The sequence below is a fragment of the Falco rusticolus genome, chromosome 13 (genome assembly GCF_015220075.1).
Source record: "Falco rusticolus isolate bFalRus1 chromosome 13, bFalRus1.pri, whole genome shotgun sequence".
Taxonomy (NCBI): Eukaryota; Metazoa; Chordata; class Aves; order Falconiformes; family Falconidae; genus Falco; species Falco rusticolus.
In genome coordinates this window covers 4,242,495-4,261,618 of record NC_051199.1, presented here as the reverse complement: position 1 = coordinate 4,261,618, position 19,124 = coordinate 4,242,495, and the positions used below count along the sequence as shown (strand labels likewise).

At 45.4% G+C, this 19,124-nt stretch overlaps 1 protein-coding gene across 3 annotated transcripts in view; it reads right to left on the bottom strand.

Moving 5' to 3' along the window:
- Window positions 1–18,321, bottom strand: part of DGKD (diacylglycerol kinase delta) — a 62,395-nt gene extending 44,074 nt beyond the window's left edge. For 2 of the 3 annotated variants that reach the window (XM_037406858.1, XM_037406863.1), the window contains exons 1-3: window positions 18,148–18,321; window positions 2,365–2,475; window positions 1,497–1,577 (exon numbers count right to left, since the gene is read on the bottom strand). In XM_037406858.1, coding sequence (XP_037262755.1) covers window positions 1,497–1,577; window positions 2,365–2,475; window positions 18,148–18,306 — 351 coding nt within the window. In that variant the 5' untranslated portion in view covers window positions 18,307–18,321. The remainder of the gene's footprint in view (window positions 1–1,496; window positions 1,578–2,364; window positions 2,476–18,147) is intronic. The other variant, XM_037406857.1, reaches the window with a different exon arrangement.
- Window positions 18,322–19,124: the final 803 nt, after the last annotated feature.

The window sequence follows — 19,124 nt, the reverse complement described above, 5'->3', positions numbered from 1 at the left end:
TGAGTGTCAAGGTAATCCTACACTTTTTACCTCCTAGCGAAGGCAGGGACTGGCAGAACCTGATACCATAGTCCTCTAAGTATCTCTTCACTGTTGAACTCAGATGGGCTAATCTGAGAGAGCAAACATGCTATTTCCTCCTGTCCCTCCACATAGCATCCCTGACAGAGATTAGATCTCTCTCAGGTATGTAAAACAGTAACAGTACATTTGTTCACCTGAAAATCAGTCTCTATTTACATATGGGAAAACCAAGGCAAGACTCAATAAAAAAATGCTTTATTAACAGGTAAATAACTTCACATTCTTGAAAACATATCCCTTTATGAAATCACTGCAAAACCCTTCTCTCTACACACACACAGAGACACCTGATATCAGTATTTACTATCAGACCCAGATGTGCCTCCTACTTGTCTAATTATGGATGCAGAAAGTGTTCTCAAACTTTGAGAAAGTGTTGGGGTTTCATGTGGACATTGGGTGGGCACCAGAGCTGCTTTGCACAGGTACTGCAAAGCAAAAAGCTACAGCTACATAACAGAAACATTCTTTGCTAGATGTTTAAAGCAGTGGGCCACTACTGCTGCAGCACAAGGCACACCACTGAGTCTTGGTCACCACCTGCAGGTCACCATCCTACAGGATCAGCTTCCTGCTTCCACCTGGATTGCTCCTCCCTTCACCTTGCCTTCGATCAACACTGCCTCCTTCGTCCATACCTTCCTCCCTCCTCCCTTTTAAGCTCCTCAGAGGCTGCATGGAGGTTACTGCTGTTACCCAACTCCAAAGCTCACGCTGCTGCTTGACACTCATGCTGCGTGGCTGCTGTTAATGGCTTTTTTCTGCACACCAGGCACTTTCCCCAAAATGGGCCTCACAGAACACCTGCACCTCAGAAATACAATCATTTTTTCTCTCGGTTACTAAAACTGGAGAAAATGAAGCAGTGACACCTGCACATTTCCAGATTGCAAATATTCCATGGCTAACAAGTATCCTAAACCAATTCTACAGTTATTTCTGTTTCTTTTTCTTGTTCCTTCTTTTGCTTTGCCACTATATATAGTGTGCATATATAAACATACGTACAGCCACATACAAATAAAGTCAGAGAAAGAAGTTCAAATATTTTAATGCCTTAAGGGAAATCTAAATTCTTTTAGCAAGATCTCCAGCATAAACATCAACACCCCCCCTAAATCCCACAGCAGAACATTTTTTTTTCTGTCCCACTATGTAAATAGATTCTATTAAACCCTCCTAGCTTACAGGTGAGAAAATCCCTGAATGCAAAGTTTTAGCACTATACATAGTAACCCAAGGTATTTCCCATGTGCGTGGAGAAGAGCTATGAAGTTGTAAGGAAAAAGAAGTTTATGATTTTTAATTTTTTTTTGTGAAAGAGGCTGTGAAGATTGTTCAGTTGTTTATAACTTTGCAAAAGAGAAGGGAAAGATGCAAGAAGAAATGGAAAATAATACAAAAAATCCTACCGTGAAGCTGTTGTTGACATTCTTTGTGCTAGATTCTGCCACACTGGCATCTGTCAGATCCACCTCATCAAAAATAATGGACTGGAAAGAAAAAAAATCAAAACCCCAATGAATTACTGAATCCAATGTATAAGCAGCAGACCCAAAGGGCCATACATGCCTGTATGTCTGCCTAGCACACTCCTACACAGCCTTTTGTGATCTGAAGGAAAGGCCCAGCACCAACAATACGAAGGACTTGGAAGTCTAGTTCTATACAGTGAGGCTCACACTTGCCTGTCTTCAGTTGGTGAACACAATGACTTCATTTTTATTACGGGATTATTTACAAAAAAAAAATAATTGTAGGCTTTGCTCTTCTGAAAGGAGACAGATTTATATCTAGCTGACTATCAACATCCTAAACCAGATGCATGTCATCTCTGATTTTATAAATTATAGCCTTCCTTGTCTCCTCAATTTCTTATTTTCATAGAATCATTTAGGTTGGAAAAGACCTTTAAGATCGTTGAGTCTGACAATTAACTTAGCACTGCTGATTTTCATTCATATTTTCTCCTTTCTTTTTCAGCTTCTTGATTCAGAGTCTATTCTCTACTAGAATGCACCAAGTTGGGGGGGTGGGGAGTGTGGGATGTGGAAAAATCAGTACCACAGGTCCACATCATGTTTTACTTAAAAATGAAGGACTTCCAAGCATGAAGCAAAACACAGGGATCCTCTAGTAGCTACAAAACCTGAAGACAGGTGCTTACAAAGCACGTGCTCTTTTCCCTGTTGAGGGCTGCCTTCTCACAGACACTCATCTGCCTCCAAAGCTTCACCACTCTTTCTTTCCTCGGACTCCTATGTATTGCCAAGACCTTACCTTAGCAGTTTTTGCATAGTAGAGTGTTCGTCCTCGTAGCTTAAAATATCGTCTCTTCCAGCGCTGGAAGGAGCTGGTCTGTTTCATCAGCATCCCCTCTTTTATGATAGTCTACAAAACAACGAGGAGAGAGGGGTGAAACATTTTACTTTCAGGCATCTTTTATGCTTTCCCACGATGTATCTGTACTAGCACTTGAGATCAATAATCTTAGTGCCCTCTGCTGGAAGCACTTAAATTCATTCAAAAAACCATGCAAATTTAAGATTAAACTGTCGCAACGCATAACCCACACTGAGGTGCAGTTTTATCCTTGTCTCCAGTGCTACCACAATACCAAAAACAATAAATAACTTATGACTGAATGAGCATTTCAAAGTCTAACAATGACTCAGGGAGCATAACAGTTAAACTCAGAGGTCAGATTTCAGTTGCAGGTAATTGTACCTTTCATTTAATTGCCATTTGATTACAAGCACATATACACCACAGTATATCCGTCCCTATTTCCATTTCTTCCTTCTGAAATTATCAGCATCTACCTGGCACAGAGCTGGCAAGCTGCAGGCCCACAGGGTGAAGAGCAAAACTACAGCGAAGAAGGAGCTATATCCAACTTCAGCATTTGGTATTCTTCAGATACTCTTGGCCCTGCCTCAGTACTCTCTGGCTGGCTGCCATTTCCCAGGGCTGGAGTGCCAAAACTGTCTACGCACACTGCCTTTTTTTTTTTTTTTCCTTAAACTGCTTTATAACTAGATTGACATACCAGCATACGCGGTCCCATATGCTTGCTCACATACTACGCATACATGGAGGTATATATTTAATCCACATGCACTTCATTCTACTTCGTCAAATGCATTTGATTCTTTCACTGAGGACAGATTTTGAATACCAACAGCTACATGAAAATAATCTAAAAAACTGCAGCTTAGAAAGACAAAAGGCAGAAAAGTCTGAGCTAAGGGTTCATCCCCAAATCACTGACTGAAGCTGTTACTGCCTAGGTGCTGCAAATGGTATGTCACACCTCAGTGCCATGGGAAACCTCTCCCCAAGAAACAGCCCTCAGAAACTTCTTGCTGAAAGAGCCCAATGTGATAAACACACAGTTAAAATACAGGAAACAAATGGTCCAACAATCTTGTAAGACAGGTTATTCTGTATCTTGATGCCAGGAAAATGACACAGCTTTAACATACCAGAGGTCTCAGTGGAACTCAGGTTAGTTACAGACTCAGGTCACCGATGAGTATCAATTAATTCAGTGTTAAATGTACACTGCCAGCACTGCCAGGCTACTACAGAGCACAAAATAAATACTCTTACTGATCCACAGGGTTTAGTTCATTTTAGAAATCCTTTCCAAGGCACTAAACTTGCTTTTAAAATGCTATATATATTCCTAATGCGGGTCTTTCCTTTTTGTAACAGCTGCAGATTTTAATACTTTCCACACACACTGGCCCTTGCCAAGCTCAAAGTTTCCTCAAAAAGCACTTGGAAAAAAATGCTGACTATAAGAAGAAACATCCGTTTGACAATACATGCCTCTCTTGCTAGATTGAGCCATCCTTAAACTGCCCTGAGAGATCACAGGGCCTGGACCACCACGGTGATGCCTCTGCTCATGAATCGGCTGGGGAAGAGTGGGTTTCCACATACCCCCAGATCTGAAGGAGACCTGCTGGCCACAGCAGTCACTATATACCTTCCTCCACCACGTGGGGAAAGAGAAAAGGGTTAGAACTCCCCTGTCTCCTTCAAAAGAAACATCATCTGCCTTGGAGCCTGGGACCTGGCCAACTCCAAGGCTAGTGAACCCCAAACCTCATTGCTCCTCACCGCTGTTTCACTAAGCCCTCTGCACATTGGCAGAAACACCTGTCAGTGCTCAGACAAACACCAATGTAGTGTGCCTGCCTGGTTCAACCAGGAATTGCCAAATCTACGGTATTTCCAGCAGAATGGAAGGAGATAATGAAAATGCATGATCGAAGACTACACTCAAATCGAAAAATGGCCGTCTCCCACATCAGCTCCCCGCAATGCTGAAGCAGTCACCGAAAGACATCTTGGCAACCCGCTTCCACAAGTCACAGCAGGGACACAGCAGTAGGAATACACTCCAAGAAGCCAGCAGGCATCTCTGGGAGTGGCTTTAGGGTCCAGAAGTTAAATACACTATAGCGATACCCAGAAACAAGATGTTAAACTAACTTGGAGCTGCTACTATGTAAAGAATCTGAAACTCAGCCATGATCTTAACCTGAAACTTCAGTGTAAGAGAAAATGGAGTTCAAAGACTGACCCAACAGCATCCCTCACTGAAACGACCCTGAAGGCGAGGCCAGAGCTGAAGGCACTCGTGTGGAAGCAGGGAAGGTGCATTCAGGCTCCTACTCTGCCACAGACTTTTTACAAGATCCCAATAAAGCAATTTTCACTCTGCGTGTCTCCATCTCCCACCTGCCAAGCAGAACAACCAGCACTGCCCAACTCTATAGAGTCCTACTAGAATCTCTCTCTCTGGTGAGTTACTTTAACCTCCAGCACCTGAGCATCACAGAGAAATGTAGAGCAACAGGATCTAAATTATCATGCTAAAGAAATCACACATTTCTGCAGTTCACTTTCTACAGGGAAGAAAATAGGAAAGCGGTAAGAGATTTTCCAGATTAAGACAGACACATGGAGTGATTGTCTGCATTCCTTGGACAAAACATACAATTAAAAAATGAGACAGAGAAAGTAGCTACTGAACTCTGCAAAGCCATGAACCAAAGTCAGAGAGGAATTAAAAATCCTGGGGAGGACTTCCAGGATGCAAAACCTAAAGAAACCAAGTCAGCTAGGAGTCCGATCAAAAAATAACAACTTGCAGGAGATTTCAGAGCTCTGTTGCTATGCTTGTTCACAGATACGCTTAAACTGGGGTCAGCCAGAGCCCCGCGGCCCCCAAGCTCAGTCGGCAGCACTCTGGCCGCTCAAACTCACGGCCAGCCCACCACAACAGTAACTCACAGCAAAACAACGCCTCTGCTTTCCCTCGGCTCCCACAGCTCCCGCCTGCCACGCTCAGCTCCCGAGTGGCTCCCCTCACCTCGGCAGGGCTCACTCACCTCTGCACAAGATGTGCATTCCTCCATTCCTCTTTTAAACAGAACAGAACCCTCTTTTTTTTTTTTTTTAACCAAAAAGCAACAATCCCAGAGGTCACCTTGCCCCTCCTTAAGTAGCAGTTTATGCCATTTGCCAGCCTCTATCTATAGAAAACCTCACAGCTACGTAACTCAGACATGAAAGGCCAGTAAGAAGCGAGCTCTCGCATGCACGCACTGCTCAGAGAAAACAAGGCTCTGGTTCAGCGCTGCCCATCTCTGCACGAGAGCGGCTGTTCTATTTATAGGCACACAGCTCAGTCAAGAGTTTGGTGGGTTTGTGCGGAAAGGGCTGGAGATAAGACCAAGATGACTTTATAAAATGATTCAGACATTGCTGCCTTTCTCCTCCTCTATTTTAATTTTACAGCCAAAGGACTTGCTACTTGCAGAGGAACACAGCTGAAGAAAATTAAAGAGGGAAAGGACTTGACAGCAAAGTGACACCAAATGAAATAAAGGGGGAGATGAACAGTCGTTTCTGCTCACCAGCCTCTGTAGCTTTTTAAATTGAAGATCCACTCTGATCAGATTACTAGGCATGTAATTCATGAGGACAAAAGTGAAATTACTTCTCCCACAACAAAAAAAAGAGAGTTAAATCTATTTTTAGTGTCATGTATTGGATCCTACAGGAAAAGCGACTGCCCTGAAACATCATGAGGTTTGATTACATGCATCCTATCAAGGATAAATATAAAAACGGTTTGTGCTGGAACTACGCAGACTGCTTTCTATCCAGCCGAGTTTCTCTCCAGCACAGTGCCCTGTGGCATGGCACTCCCTGGGCAGACAACACCGTGAAAAAAGGAAGTGTCTTCTTGGATCAAGCCTACAATGATGTGCTACTAGTTTCAACAGTGACCCCCTTTTATCATATTACAAGACAGTGTGAAAAAGGTTACTGAACAAATGGGCAGTTTAAAGCAACGCTGCACATAGCAGAGAGTCTTAGCGTCTCTGCAAAGAACACAATTAGACAGCTGAAAGGCAGGGCCTAGGAAATTTCTAGCATTTCACTATTTATCTTCAGCCTTGAAGAAAAGCAACTTCCTGCAGAAAAAAGATTCAGTTCACGGTGAGCAATACGCAACCCTCCCCCCCAACTCATCCCCTTTTAAAACTTGACATTTAGGAAGAGAAATAATATGTTCTCAGATTTCTCCTGTCAAAGCGGGTGCAGGCTTTAGGCCTGATCTTGAACTGATGAGAGAAAAGTTTTGCCACTGACCTCAATGGAAATGATTGCAAACAACTCACAGGACTTAATTTAAGGACTTAAGCCAGGGACAGCCTTGTGCTTCACTGCTTCCCCTTCACACAGTCCCACCTTGCAAGAACAAGAAGCCACACGATTAACAGCAGTCATTCACAAAACCAGCAAGACACCGTCGTATTTTTTGCAGCATTACTTGTCTGAGGTGTCTCCATATTCAGTAACCCACAACAGATCAGAGAGCCAGCCTACACAGATTAAATGCTTTCTATACTGATAACGTGCATGATTCTAGTAAAAAGAATGATCACGTCAGATTTCAGCATCCCTTGTTCTCTTGCACATAGCACTGTGAAACACAGGAGTAGCCCATCCTTTCCTGAAGCTTCAGCCTCTTGCCCCATTTGGAAGTAGGGCCCTCGATAGAACTAATTTCCTAATCTGGAAAACAAGACCCTGCTAGCCAGACTGAAGGCGACTATCAACCATACCCAGCTGTCAAGCTGGCAAGTGTCCTTTGGCACAGGGAGGCTCCAAACTGGGTTCGATACAGACAGTGGAAGAACAATGCAACCTATTTTACAGCTGAGATCATGACATATTCTTATGGGCAGTTATTCAGTGCAGCGTATCTGAAATAAGATTTTTCTCCACGGATACTTCCTTCCAGTGCAGAAAAAGAACTGTGTACAAGGTAAAAAGCAAAATCATTCAAAACTATCTAAACAGCAACTAAAGAATCCCAAATACCAAAGTAAGTCCCCAGCATCTGGATTTCTGTTTTCCATGTGTCTTCAGAATGTAAAAACTTCAGGGCACAGACTGTTTCTATTTGTATGTATTATAAAACTTCGAGCAGGGTGCTTATGCCGAACAAGTAACTGACTAAAGAAAGCATCAAATGCATAGAGAAGAGAGAAAACAAAATGAAAAAGCATATGCAGAACTGACAGGCTATCTTTATATATGCTTACTAAGGAATTTTACAGGCAGCTGATCCCCAGGGACCAAGCAACCTCATCTAGTCACTGACTTTGGGTAAGCTGTGGCAAAAACGATGGGAGTAGATCTGCAGTCACTTAAACATGGCAAGATAGTCTTGCCACACTAGGGCAGGTACAAATCCGGAATGCTGTACCTTGTTGTGGGTAGAACGGGTTTAGTAGCTGGTTCCATAAAAGCTCTTTGTGGTCATAAATTTGGAGCTAATAACTATTCAGAAATCAAATGGAATACAGTAAATCCAACAAAGAAACTACAGGAATAAATCTAGCCAAGTCCGTAGAATAAGACATGAAAGGTCAAAAGGCTAGGGGTTAACAAGCTAATCTGAGAGCAACATCCTTCCACCAGACAGTGGTCACACCCTAGAAATTAACTCCAGGAAGCTTGGAGGGGGAAATCTGGATCAGTAGAGCAACTGTAAGTACAGGACATGCAGAGAGCTATACAGATCTATAGGGGAGCACACTACAGGTTGTGTAGTCCTGTTTAGGAATACTACGTTAAATGCAACTGACTCTTGCTGAAGTGAAGACTGCATTAAGATTTCTCCGACTGGTATCAAAAGGGCAAGACATTATGTGAAGTCACTGCAACAGAAAGACTCCAGAAGAGGGGAAAAACAAAAGAAAATCAGAGGTCAGCCGCAGGAGTCAAACGTCAAAATAGAAGCTAGGGCTGTGAGTCAATGATCTAGTAACAGAAGCCAAGCTCTCCACTCCTGAAGGGGGTACTGTCTAGGCTTTTAGTGTACACTAATACCTTTTTGTTTTAATAACCTATGCTTTATAACCTGGGAAGTACCCAAGTCACATTACAGCACAGACCCCTTACACAACCACAGGGGGAAGCCTGCAAAATCTCCCCCAACAACCATCCTCCTCATCCTCCCACTTACTGTACCCTCCAGCTCTGCTGAATTAGCTGGACTCTGCATGCCCAGCGAGAGGCTAGGGGCAGCTCAGCTAGCAGCTCTCATCTCTGCAACTACTACAAGCAGAATTCAGAGCAGCATGCAGCAATCCGTTGATAGCGTCGCTGAGATGTCACTGAAACAGGAAATGCAAGCTTATTCTCAGGATCAGCAGTGAAAATAAAGTACTGAAACAGCACGAGATAGAATCTGCCTTGGCACAGATAAACAAATGCTCAAACACTTAATTCTTCCTCAGTTAATGCTGCAGCTGGAAAATAAAGAACAGGTCTGTGAACCAGCTCCTTTTCAATACCACATTCACCTGCTACTATTGTGGATCATTCTCTTCTAAAAGGGACCAGCATGCATCGACCTGAAGTGAACAAATTAACAAAGAAAAACAAGTTTGAAAGCACGCAGCAAAGTTGTACGTATATGGGAAAGGAAATAAAACATACCAGCATATCATCACACAGCTCCCTGGTAAAATGAGCTCAGTTAGAGCGTTCCAACTGAATTACTTAAAATAGAGGAATACTCTGGTCAGCTACTTAGGAGAATGAAAAACACACCAGTACACTGATTCAGGATGAGTTAGTAGCTGGACAACTCCTGGCACGCTAACTGCTTAAGCCCTCAGTATGCTTTCCATAGGCTTCAGGCATCCTTCCCAAACACATTTATCACAAGAGGGGAACTGAGCACGAAGCTTAAGTCATCCCAGCAAACCATAGCAAAGCTGGAAGATAAGGGTTCAAGTCCATCCACAGAGACAACGAAAGCCAAAAAAGCAACAGTTTAAAAGCTACCTGAAAACCTTGGAATGGAATAAAATTTTAAAGGGTACTAATTAAATGTGAACTTTATACGTTTAAGGAAAAACACAAAAAATATGCTGTTATTTTTTCTACCATCCGAAATTACACATACACAACTACATCCCTTCCTTAGGGCATTTTCCCCATACACAAAACATGTCAAAACACACCACCTGCTGTGAAACCTTCAGCTCCGAGACATGCCTGTCACACAGCTATGCACTAGCACCACAGAAGCCCCTGTATCAACTCAGCAGCACACAGCCCTGCTGCTGAAATGCAGCAATATAAAGTCATTTTGAATCACAGCATTGTACACAGAACCCTCTAATGCTGCAGCCTGTACCACTAGAGCTTAAGTAACACTCTTATTCATTCAGAGAGCCCAATTATTACCAAAACCCACCACTGCCCATCTAAGCCCACCCAACCACTTCACCGGCAGGCAGAATCAGCCAGGCACTTACCATTGCAGCATGTCAGGGCCATTTGGTATGAAAGTATCAGGCTGGGAAGGTGCAATCGGTGCTATTACAGGAATAGTGAACGTAAGGGAAAGCACATCCAGAATACAGCTGCGGATCTCATCCTCATGATCATAACCACCCCATCCTTCCTATACTGCTAAATGTCAAGGAGATCTTGGCCAAGTAGGAAGGAAAACCTAGCAGAAAGTACTGGTATGAGAACTTCAGGACATGGGAGAATGAAAGTTATACCTTGAGGAAGAAAACTGAATCCTCTGCCTTTGTGTCGAGGAGGCTGAGAGAACGACAGCTTCCTCCCACTGTGTCTGGATTTCCATCAACTCTGCTACTGAATTCTGCAAGGAGCCTTATTTAGTAGTGGCTGGCAGATGCAGGGCCAAATCCTGATCCTTTTACTCCAGCTGGTATTCCAATAGGACTACACTGTTGAGAGCAGAAAGCGGCTTTTGGCCTTCAGCCATTTAATTAATACTTAAGGTATCTCAATTTATTTTTATCTCATCTGTTACAATTGTTGTTATCAGATTTTCCATATTTATGTATTAAACAACCTATGCTTTTAAGTTTTTTTTTCCTTATCCATTTAATGTAGTTTTTAAAGGATACTCCAAAGTTTTTAAATTTGTTTTTCCATTTTCCCTGTTTTAATGTCCTGCAAATACCTTTGACCATGCCAAGACATCTTGATCAGCACCAGCAACAACAAGGAAGATTAGTACAGCTCTGGGAACACCGTTTTGTTAACTTTCAGCTAAACAGAACAGAATGGGCTGCCATTGAGTTCCCAGAATACTGATTTTTAATAAAATCTCAGTAACTGATCTACACGTTCTACAAAAGTGCTCTGACCTGCCTTGGCAGAAAATGGTTTGAAAAGCAGGCAACACGCCCTCCCTGTTTTATCACTCAAATTTCTGTCTTTCAAGAACCAGCAAAGGCGGCTGTCCCACGGATCAAAACATTACCCCAGAGCCTGCAACACCCGCCTTGGTTCCTGACTCCCCCAGGGAATGCCCTATGCAATTTTGTGCATTTGATACAAGAAGCATATATTTCAATTTCCCATATGGGAAACCGGTGGTATCATCTCTCCCCGCTAGAATATTACATTGCTAAATTTATTAAAACTTGCAAGACTCAAATACAACGTGCTTGATGCTAACATTATGTAATCAAGATGGTGTTTCCTTTTTCAAAAAAAGCAACCCACAGCATCAGAACAGGTATCACATGTAAAACTTTCTAATTTAGCGGTGAGACTGTGAGGAAACAAAGATTTACTCTAAACCCAAATGGAGTAACTGGGTATTAATCAATTACCTAACTCAGCAGTGGTAATTTTTTAGCCAGGCAAGCCACCTTTTTCCTCTCTGGATGAAAGCAGGGCAGCAGGTTTTGGACCTCCTCCTCTATATAACTGCTTTCCTGTCCACGTGTAGTCCAGGGACAGCAGCTGGCAAGCGCTGTACCCTGCTGAAGCACTGGACTGCTGCTGGTGGAGGTGCAGCACTACTGAACCCAGCATGCATAATAAGCTCACTGCTTGCTGGAGTGCTTCAAATAAAATGCCCGAGAAGGGACCATGAAAGGTGGCAGCTGACGCGGATCACTGCTGCTGCCTCAGCTATCTGTCTGCCTGAAGCTGAACTGTCCCTGGGTAATGGTCCCGCAGGGCTGCAAAGCCAAACAGAAACATTTTCCTTAAGAGACACTTACAGAAATTCTTAGTGAAATAAAGCAGTAACTACTTAGTAGGGGAAAAGCAGGGAAGAAATGGTTTAAGTGGAGAGCCAATAAAAATTCCTTTAAATAATGGTTTCTGCATTTGAAACCTTGAAGAGATGTATTCCAAAGGGTGCTTTTCACTTGGACAGTATTTTGCCCTGAAATTTCTGCTGCTGCTATGACACTGTCTAGTGGAAACCTTAAACTTTCAAGGAAATAGGGAATACAAAACCCTCTCTTTACCTCACTTCTGCTTTCTCTTAACTATGCAGGCGAATCTGCTATTTTAGAAAGAATCACACTCAACTTGTAAGTAAAGAAGGTGAGGTTTTGCAGTGTCTTACATGGTATACTGGATTTTCTAATCAGGTAATCTGGAGAGAGACATTTTACAGTTTTCATTTATAATCCAGTACTCTGAAGCAAAATATCAATGATTTTTTTGTAACAACAGGTTTTGGGTAGGTGAATATTTGACTCAGTTTTATTTAAAAAAATAAAAAAAACTTTTATAATACTCATTTTATTTTGTCTCTAATTTTATTTGAGAGAACAATTACTAGCCAGGCACGGTACTTTTTAGCAATGTGGTCTAAGTAAATCCACGTTCTCAAAGCATGCAAAAGTTTAATGTTAGCTCTTTAGTTCCTGGAACCTGAACTATAGTTAGAACGAATGAGAAAAGCTACAAGTGTGTGTGGTTTTGTGCTTTGTTTTGTGGTGTTGTTTTTTTTATATATATCTAAAAAAAAAGGAAGTAACAGCTGTTGCTTTCACATAGCATCCAAAACTCTCCAGCAGCGAGGCAAACTTACAGTACACCAGTGGTAACATAGCTCTGGGAGGCTTCCCAAATTTTGTCAAAACAGATGAGTCTGACGAGCATGCAAAACATAACGTAGATTGAGTTAAGGGACAGAAACATTCTTACAGCTGTGTACCGTAGCCTAATATCCTACCTTTTTCCTTAGTGCTCAGAGAAGGAACTACTTTGTTCTTGGTGTTAATCCAAGAAAATTCATGTCCTTAAAACCTTTGCTCGAGATGTTCAGTTTCAATTCAATCACAAGAACTTCTCTTTTGCAACACTGATCTCTTTTTAAGTGACGAACTTCCAGTTTCGACCTGGACTAAAGCATAAGCCACTACAATTTACACCATGTGAAGCTCCTAAAATCTCCTCTTTTAGACACCCTGTTAGAAGGCAGCACAAAAAAACCCACCAGCATTTTAATATGTTTTAGTGGAAGATGCCACAGACAGAACACGAATTAAGCCATAAATTCCTGAATATCCCCTCCTCATTTGTTGCATATTTCTTTTACATTGCCTCTCTGTTGAATCACATTGCTTATCATAATATTTCTTTCAATATTTCTATCAAACTAATAAACTTCTCCATTTGCTCACTCCAATCTCATCTCAGAAAACCTTAAAACATTTGCCCTCCAGAAATAAAACCAGCACTTCTTTACCTATAAAAAGGACATTTTATCTATTAGGCAACACAAGAAGAAACAAAATGAGCTTTCTGCAGTTGCTCACGCTGCCTACCATATGTTTGAGAACTCAGTTTTAGTCTGCTTTGAAAACATGCAAAAACAAGGGAAAACATTTTGTTTCCTCCTGTTTTTTCTTGCCCGTACACTTCAGAGTGGCTCCTAGACCTCAAACCTACTAATCAGAAAGAGAATCATAACCTCCCATAGTGCGAAAGTTATCTACACCACAGACTGCTACACAGCACAGAAATCGGAAACTCGCTAGTTCAGATACTGAACAAAGTCTGTTCACCGCAGCATAAAGCTCAGTGCCAGTTAATTTATCCTGCTTTTCATGGTATAAATTAACCTGATGTATCTCTGCTACTGTAGCTAGACAGCTTCCAGTATCCCAGAAAGTTTGGAGAGCTGCTCGCCCTGTTTGCAACTCTGTTGAAATATATACTGCAAACTTGTCTTAAACAGTTCAAGGCAATGATAAATGGTTACAAAACCTAAAATATTACAGAGATATTGTTCATAAAAGTGAAGAGACATTAGACTGTATTAGTCTAAACAAGAAGTCCTCCTGAAGCCACCCAAGGACGTTGCTGAAATCCTGTCTGGTAAATAAACTTAGATCTCAAAGCTGGCAGGCTGGAAATCACACCCAGCTGATGAATGAAATGAGAAGATGGCCTGTTCATCCACTCTCCCGCCTTCTGAGGTTTGTAATGTGATGCTTGCAATGAAAAAGGTCCCGTGCAAAGGAAGAAGCGTGCTTCACTATCAGAGCCCACAAAAGGAGCAGTACTCCTCTGTTTCACACCCTCATCTCCTAGGACCGTTTTTGATATTACTGTGTCTTCATCCATGCCAGGTGACAATGGAGATGACATTACCGCTTCAGCTGATTCCAGCTGAGTCCTCCACACTGCTTAGAAGGCAGCAGTGAGGCTTCTGCTGTTGCCTCTCCTCACACACATCATCCTTCTCTTTATTTATTTCATCTCCTTCCTAATTCCCATCTGTTCAAAAATACTTGATCTCAGTTGACCAGGTTTCTCTATTTGCACCAATGCCAGCAGCTAAAAGCAGTGTACTATGAAGCCTGATGCCGGTACAAGTCTGACAGGTCTCCAAACAGCTGATCGAGCCCTCTGTGCAGCCTCTACTTCTTTCCCAGCTGAGCCACCAGAGTTACACTACCAGCTAAACCTGATCATATGAGGTTTTCTTCCTTCCCCAGAATAATCATTAAGAGACTGCTAAACATACTTCTCTTATACCTTCTTCTCTTACTCAAAATTTTTTTCTAGCAAAACCCAAGTCCATTAAAAGGTAGTACTTCACTTTCCAAAGACTTAACTTTCTGCTCTTCCTTCCCCTGCCCTGTACCTTCACAAGATTTGCCTTCAGACACTGCACGTTGAAGTCACGGTACCTATATGTCCAAACAATTCTATCTGCCCCACAGTATTACCACGCCAACATACTTCAGTCAAACACAGTTGGGCAACCTGTGGACTCAGAAACAAGTTCACTGAAGTTTTAGGGTCTTGTAAGCAAGCAGCTTTATCTTACAGTTTCTTGGGAAAACACGTGACAGGACCAAAGGAAGAAAAAACGTATCTTCAAAGTGTTTGTGACTGTGACAAACAAGTAAATTCTGAGGAACTCCATGGCTAGAGCAGACTTCACTCGAGCTGTGATATAACAGTAAGCTTCCATGGTGATTTAACTGTACTTACAGGCACGGTCTTGAGCTAACTACTGCAAAAGATGTGGTTAGAAGAGATTTATATCCTCAGGGCGCCGTAAAAGTCTGCTTGCATCTCTTACTGTCACTCTGACAGACCTGTCCAACAGCTTCTACAGCTTATGGTAGTCTGCACTCTTGTCATTCAATAGACAAATTCCAAATTAGGTTTGCCTTTACAGAGGAAGCACGCTCACCCAAGTCTCTTCAGAACTATGATTACTCACAAAGTTGTCTTTGCTCCTTGCCCTCAGGGCAAGGAAAAAGTATACATGCAGCAGCATTCAGAACAGATGATGACAAGGCAAAAAGACATCAACAAGTAACAAAACAAATCAATTTTTGATATCATAATACCTGGGCTTACTTGGAAAATCTGACACTGTTTAGCTGAAGGTCTTCTGCAGATTAACACACAGGAGGCTTAACAGCTGTAGACAGTATCTGTTTATAATCCTTGTTCTTAATATGTTTATGTTCGTGTAGTACAAGTGGCTGGCTTAGGCCTTTTCCAGCCATACTGACGCAGGAAATGATGTAAACCAAGGCAAATAATTCAGTAGGGACATGGGGATGCATTCTGATGTATTCAAAGAAAAGCAAAATCCAATGCACCTCGTACCTTAGCATGTGCAACCTACTGCTGTAAGCATGAGTTCCCACTCTGGCACTGAGGAAGTCATTGCTCTTGCTCTTATCACAGAGACCACCATTAAAGTCAGGCTATAGCATCCTTCCTCCCTTCCCACATGGGACCCCAGCCACAAACGGTATTAAGAAATCACAAGGTTCATCCAGTCTCCAGCAAGACAAATTTCTGATGTTCAGCACCCTGTGTGCCGAAAAAGATCTCAAAAGGCTTATTCTTTTCATAAGAGATTAACAGACTAGATCGGGTCACCTGGTGCTACAGCACAGCTGAGATCTGCTTGATACACAAAACACCAACCCATTTAGAGGGCTTCATCGTTTCCTGTTGCGGCCAAAAGAACCACCTCTTACACAGCCCAGACCCTCAGTGCCTTAACTGAAGAAGTCCGTGACAGTGGCAGCAGCGCTTCGCAGACAGAGGAAGCAGCCCCACCATGTGTAATGAGGTAAGCTTGTGGTCCTCACAAACGACCGTACTTTGTCATGGGGGTTTTCAGAACTATGACAAGCAGCAGAATGATGATACATTGTGTTTGGAAGCAGGGCAAACTAGCCAGCATAAAACAGATCTCTATGAATAAGGTTTCAGACACTGCATCATGCAGACACATTTATTCTCCTTCGCTGCGAATACAAGATAAGCAACACCAAGCTAGCAGCATCAGCCTTTTGCATCCACACAGCAGCAACCGTGCTTGCCCATGCTTCAGAGACAACAGGAAGGTGATGGCAGAATAACTAACCTGGTACTTCTAAGCAGAAACCTATCACACAACAATCCAAGAGTTACACAGGATTTTAATGGCTACAAAGAAAAATCATGCAGCTATAGTAAAAATAGTACAGAAGAGGGCAACTCCCTATGGGTGGTTCCTAGCCTTAGGCTGAAGGAAATCTTCGCATCTTCTCTTACAGTAACAATACAGAGGAACTACAGCTGTAGTTGTAGTTGCAGAATACTGTTACTGCTCCTAAAAATGGCGTTATTGTTCCAGAACAAACCACAGAGGGGTAAAATCTGACAGGGCCAAGGGCATCAGGGTTGAAAGGATTGCTACCTGACCAGGGAGGTGAAGCAGGGCAGAAAAAGCTGGGAACAAAGACTAACAAGCCCCAAGATCACCGTCTGACCAGACAGAACTAAACATCTCTGTATAGCTACAGAAAGGAAAACCAGCGCAGTACAAGACAGGGAAAACTGGGATGCAACCATGAAAATGATGGCAAGATGCTGAAGCAGGCACACACTGACTCAAAGTGATAACAGTGAGGGCTGCACCTTTCAGAACACAGAGCTCTGAACAGGAGACAATGACTTGTGCTGTGTCCAACAGGGCCACAGGAGGTGGGGGTAGGAAAGCGATAATGGGGGAGGGCACAATGTGACAGGGAGATATGCCTGGGCTACGCGGGGGCCCTCAGGGAAGGCACAGGAAGGTGCAGAGAGAGCCTCTGGCAACCCTGACATGGGGGAAAAAAGGGGAGATGCAACTTCTGGGAGTGGGGAGTGACAGTATTGTCTTTAGAGCTCAAATATCAGGTAACGGGGAGGGGGGTGGCACTGGGGAGCAGGAACTCAAATCTGACTTCCATGACTCCAAGAAAATATTAGAGGGCAGCCTAATAACGGGAAGAGGTAAGGCAGGGTCCTGCTGTGCCTGGGCACGCTGGTCACTGTTAGGATAGAGAAGCTCCCTGGCGGGTCTGGACCTGGGCACTGGGCAGAAAGTGGTCTGAGCTGGGCTGCTGGGCAGGGGCAACTGGGGAGGTTCTGGGCTGCTGGGCAGGGGGAACTGGGGAGGTTCTGTGAGGCAGCCTGGGGATGGTACCTGCTGGGGGCAATTCCAGGCCCCCCCGACAGCAGTTTGGGGCTCACCGGCAGACACTGAAGGGCATTTAGGGGGTAACTGCTAGCAGACACCTCAGAAACAGTTTGTTACAGGAATCCCTGAGGAGCATTTAGGGGTTCGCGAGCTCATGCAAAGCTGCTGGGGTGGGGGGTGCTGTCAGCGGGTCTCTGAGGCACGGTCTGGGGCTCGCCAGCACATCCCAGAGGGACGTCTTGAGGGGGGGGTCGGAGGGACGGATCGCCGACAAGTCCCTGAGGGGCGGCGGGGGAGGGGGAGCGCGGGAACGGGCCGGTCTGGGGGGTCCCGGCAAGCGAGTCGGGGGGCTGGCCGGCAGGTCCCGGAGGGGCGGGCTGGGGGTCGCCAGCAGGTCCCGGTGGGGCGGTGTGTGCGTGAGGCGGCCGCCGGCACACCCTCAGGGGTAGCTGCGGGAGTGGGGGCGTCACCAGCAAGTCCCTGAGGCGCAGGGCGGGCAGTGGGTGCAATGCCCGGCAGCTCCCTGAGGGCTGGGCTCGAGGGGGTCCCTGGCAGGCCCCCCACAGGGGGGGGGGGGGGGGGGGGGGGGGGCGGGCAACTCCCAGAAGGGCGGCCCAGGGTGGCCGTGCTGGGCGGGAGGGGGAGGCGGCGGCGGCGCTGAGGGAGACGCGGAGGCAGAGCCGGCCGCAGCGCTGCCGGAGCCCGAGGCCCTGCCCGCAGCCCCCGCCCGCCGCACGCACCTTCTGGCGGATTTGCCCGGACGTAGAGACTTTACGGATGAGTTTCTGCGGGGAGCCCGGCTCCTGCTCCGGTTCGCTGTCCGACGATTCCTCCGCCGCCGCGGGGCTGGCGGCGGCGACCGCCCCGGCCTGGGGCTGCGCGGCGCCCGCCGCCGCCATGCTGCACGGTGCGGCGCGGCCGGCGCCCCCTCCCGCCGCGCGCCGCGCTCTGCACCCGCCCGCTCCGCCGCTGCGGCGCCCCCTGGCGGGGAGCGGAGGGGAACGGCCGCGGCGGGGCGGGGCGGGCACGGCCACCTCCTCGGCACGGCACGGCACGGCACGGCCCGCGGCCCCAGCTGCGAACCGGCCCCAGCCCGCCCACCGGGCATCGGCCACACTGGCCCCTCCTCGGTCCAAGCACCCCCGTGGCAGTTTGAAGCTCGAGAAAAGGGCTTCAACTGACGGATAACGTGAGCCCAAGAGCTTGAATCTCGGGCCTGATTCTCACGGTTGTTTCCAGCACTCCGGCTGTTCCCCTGGGTTTAATAAAAATCCTGTGGGTAAACCCTCCTCCCCCCAGGGTAAGCCCTGCTGCACCCACCTCCCTCACAAACAGGTGTCCCACCCGTCCTGCCAGCCACAGGGGCTCCCGCTGCCACACGCCGCCTCAGTTTTCAGGACAGAAACGCTCCGGCCTGACTGGGCCTGGGCCTCTCCCCACACCGTCCCTCCCGCGCCCGCCGGCCTGAGGTAACGGCCAAACCGCCGGCACGGAGTGTGTCACCTGCACCATCCCCACCCTGTACAAGGGGAAAACGCTTGTCACCAAGTCAGTCCCGTCACAGAGGCCGCGTATTTGATAAAAGCTGTGTTCAAAAGCGGCAGTTTCAGCGATGCCATCACTACCAGAGTGCGTCCCTCTCTGGGAGCGGGCAGGTGTGCCCTACGTGGCGTCCCAGTCCAGCGTTGCTCCCCCAGCCATGAATACGAGTAGCAGG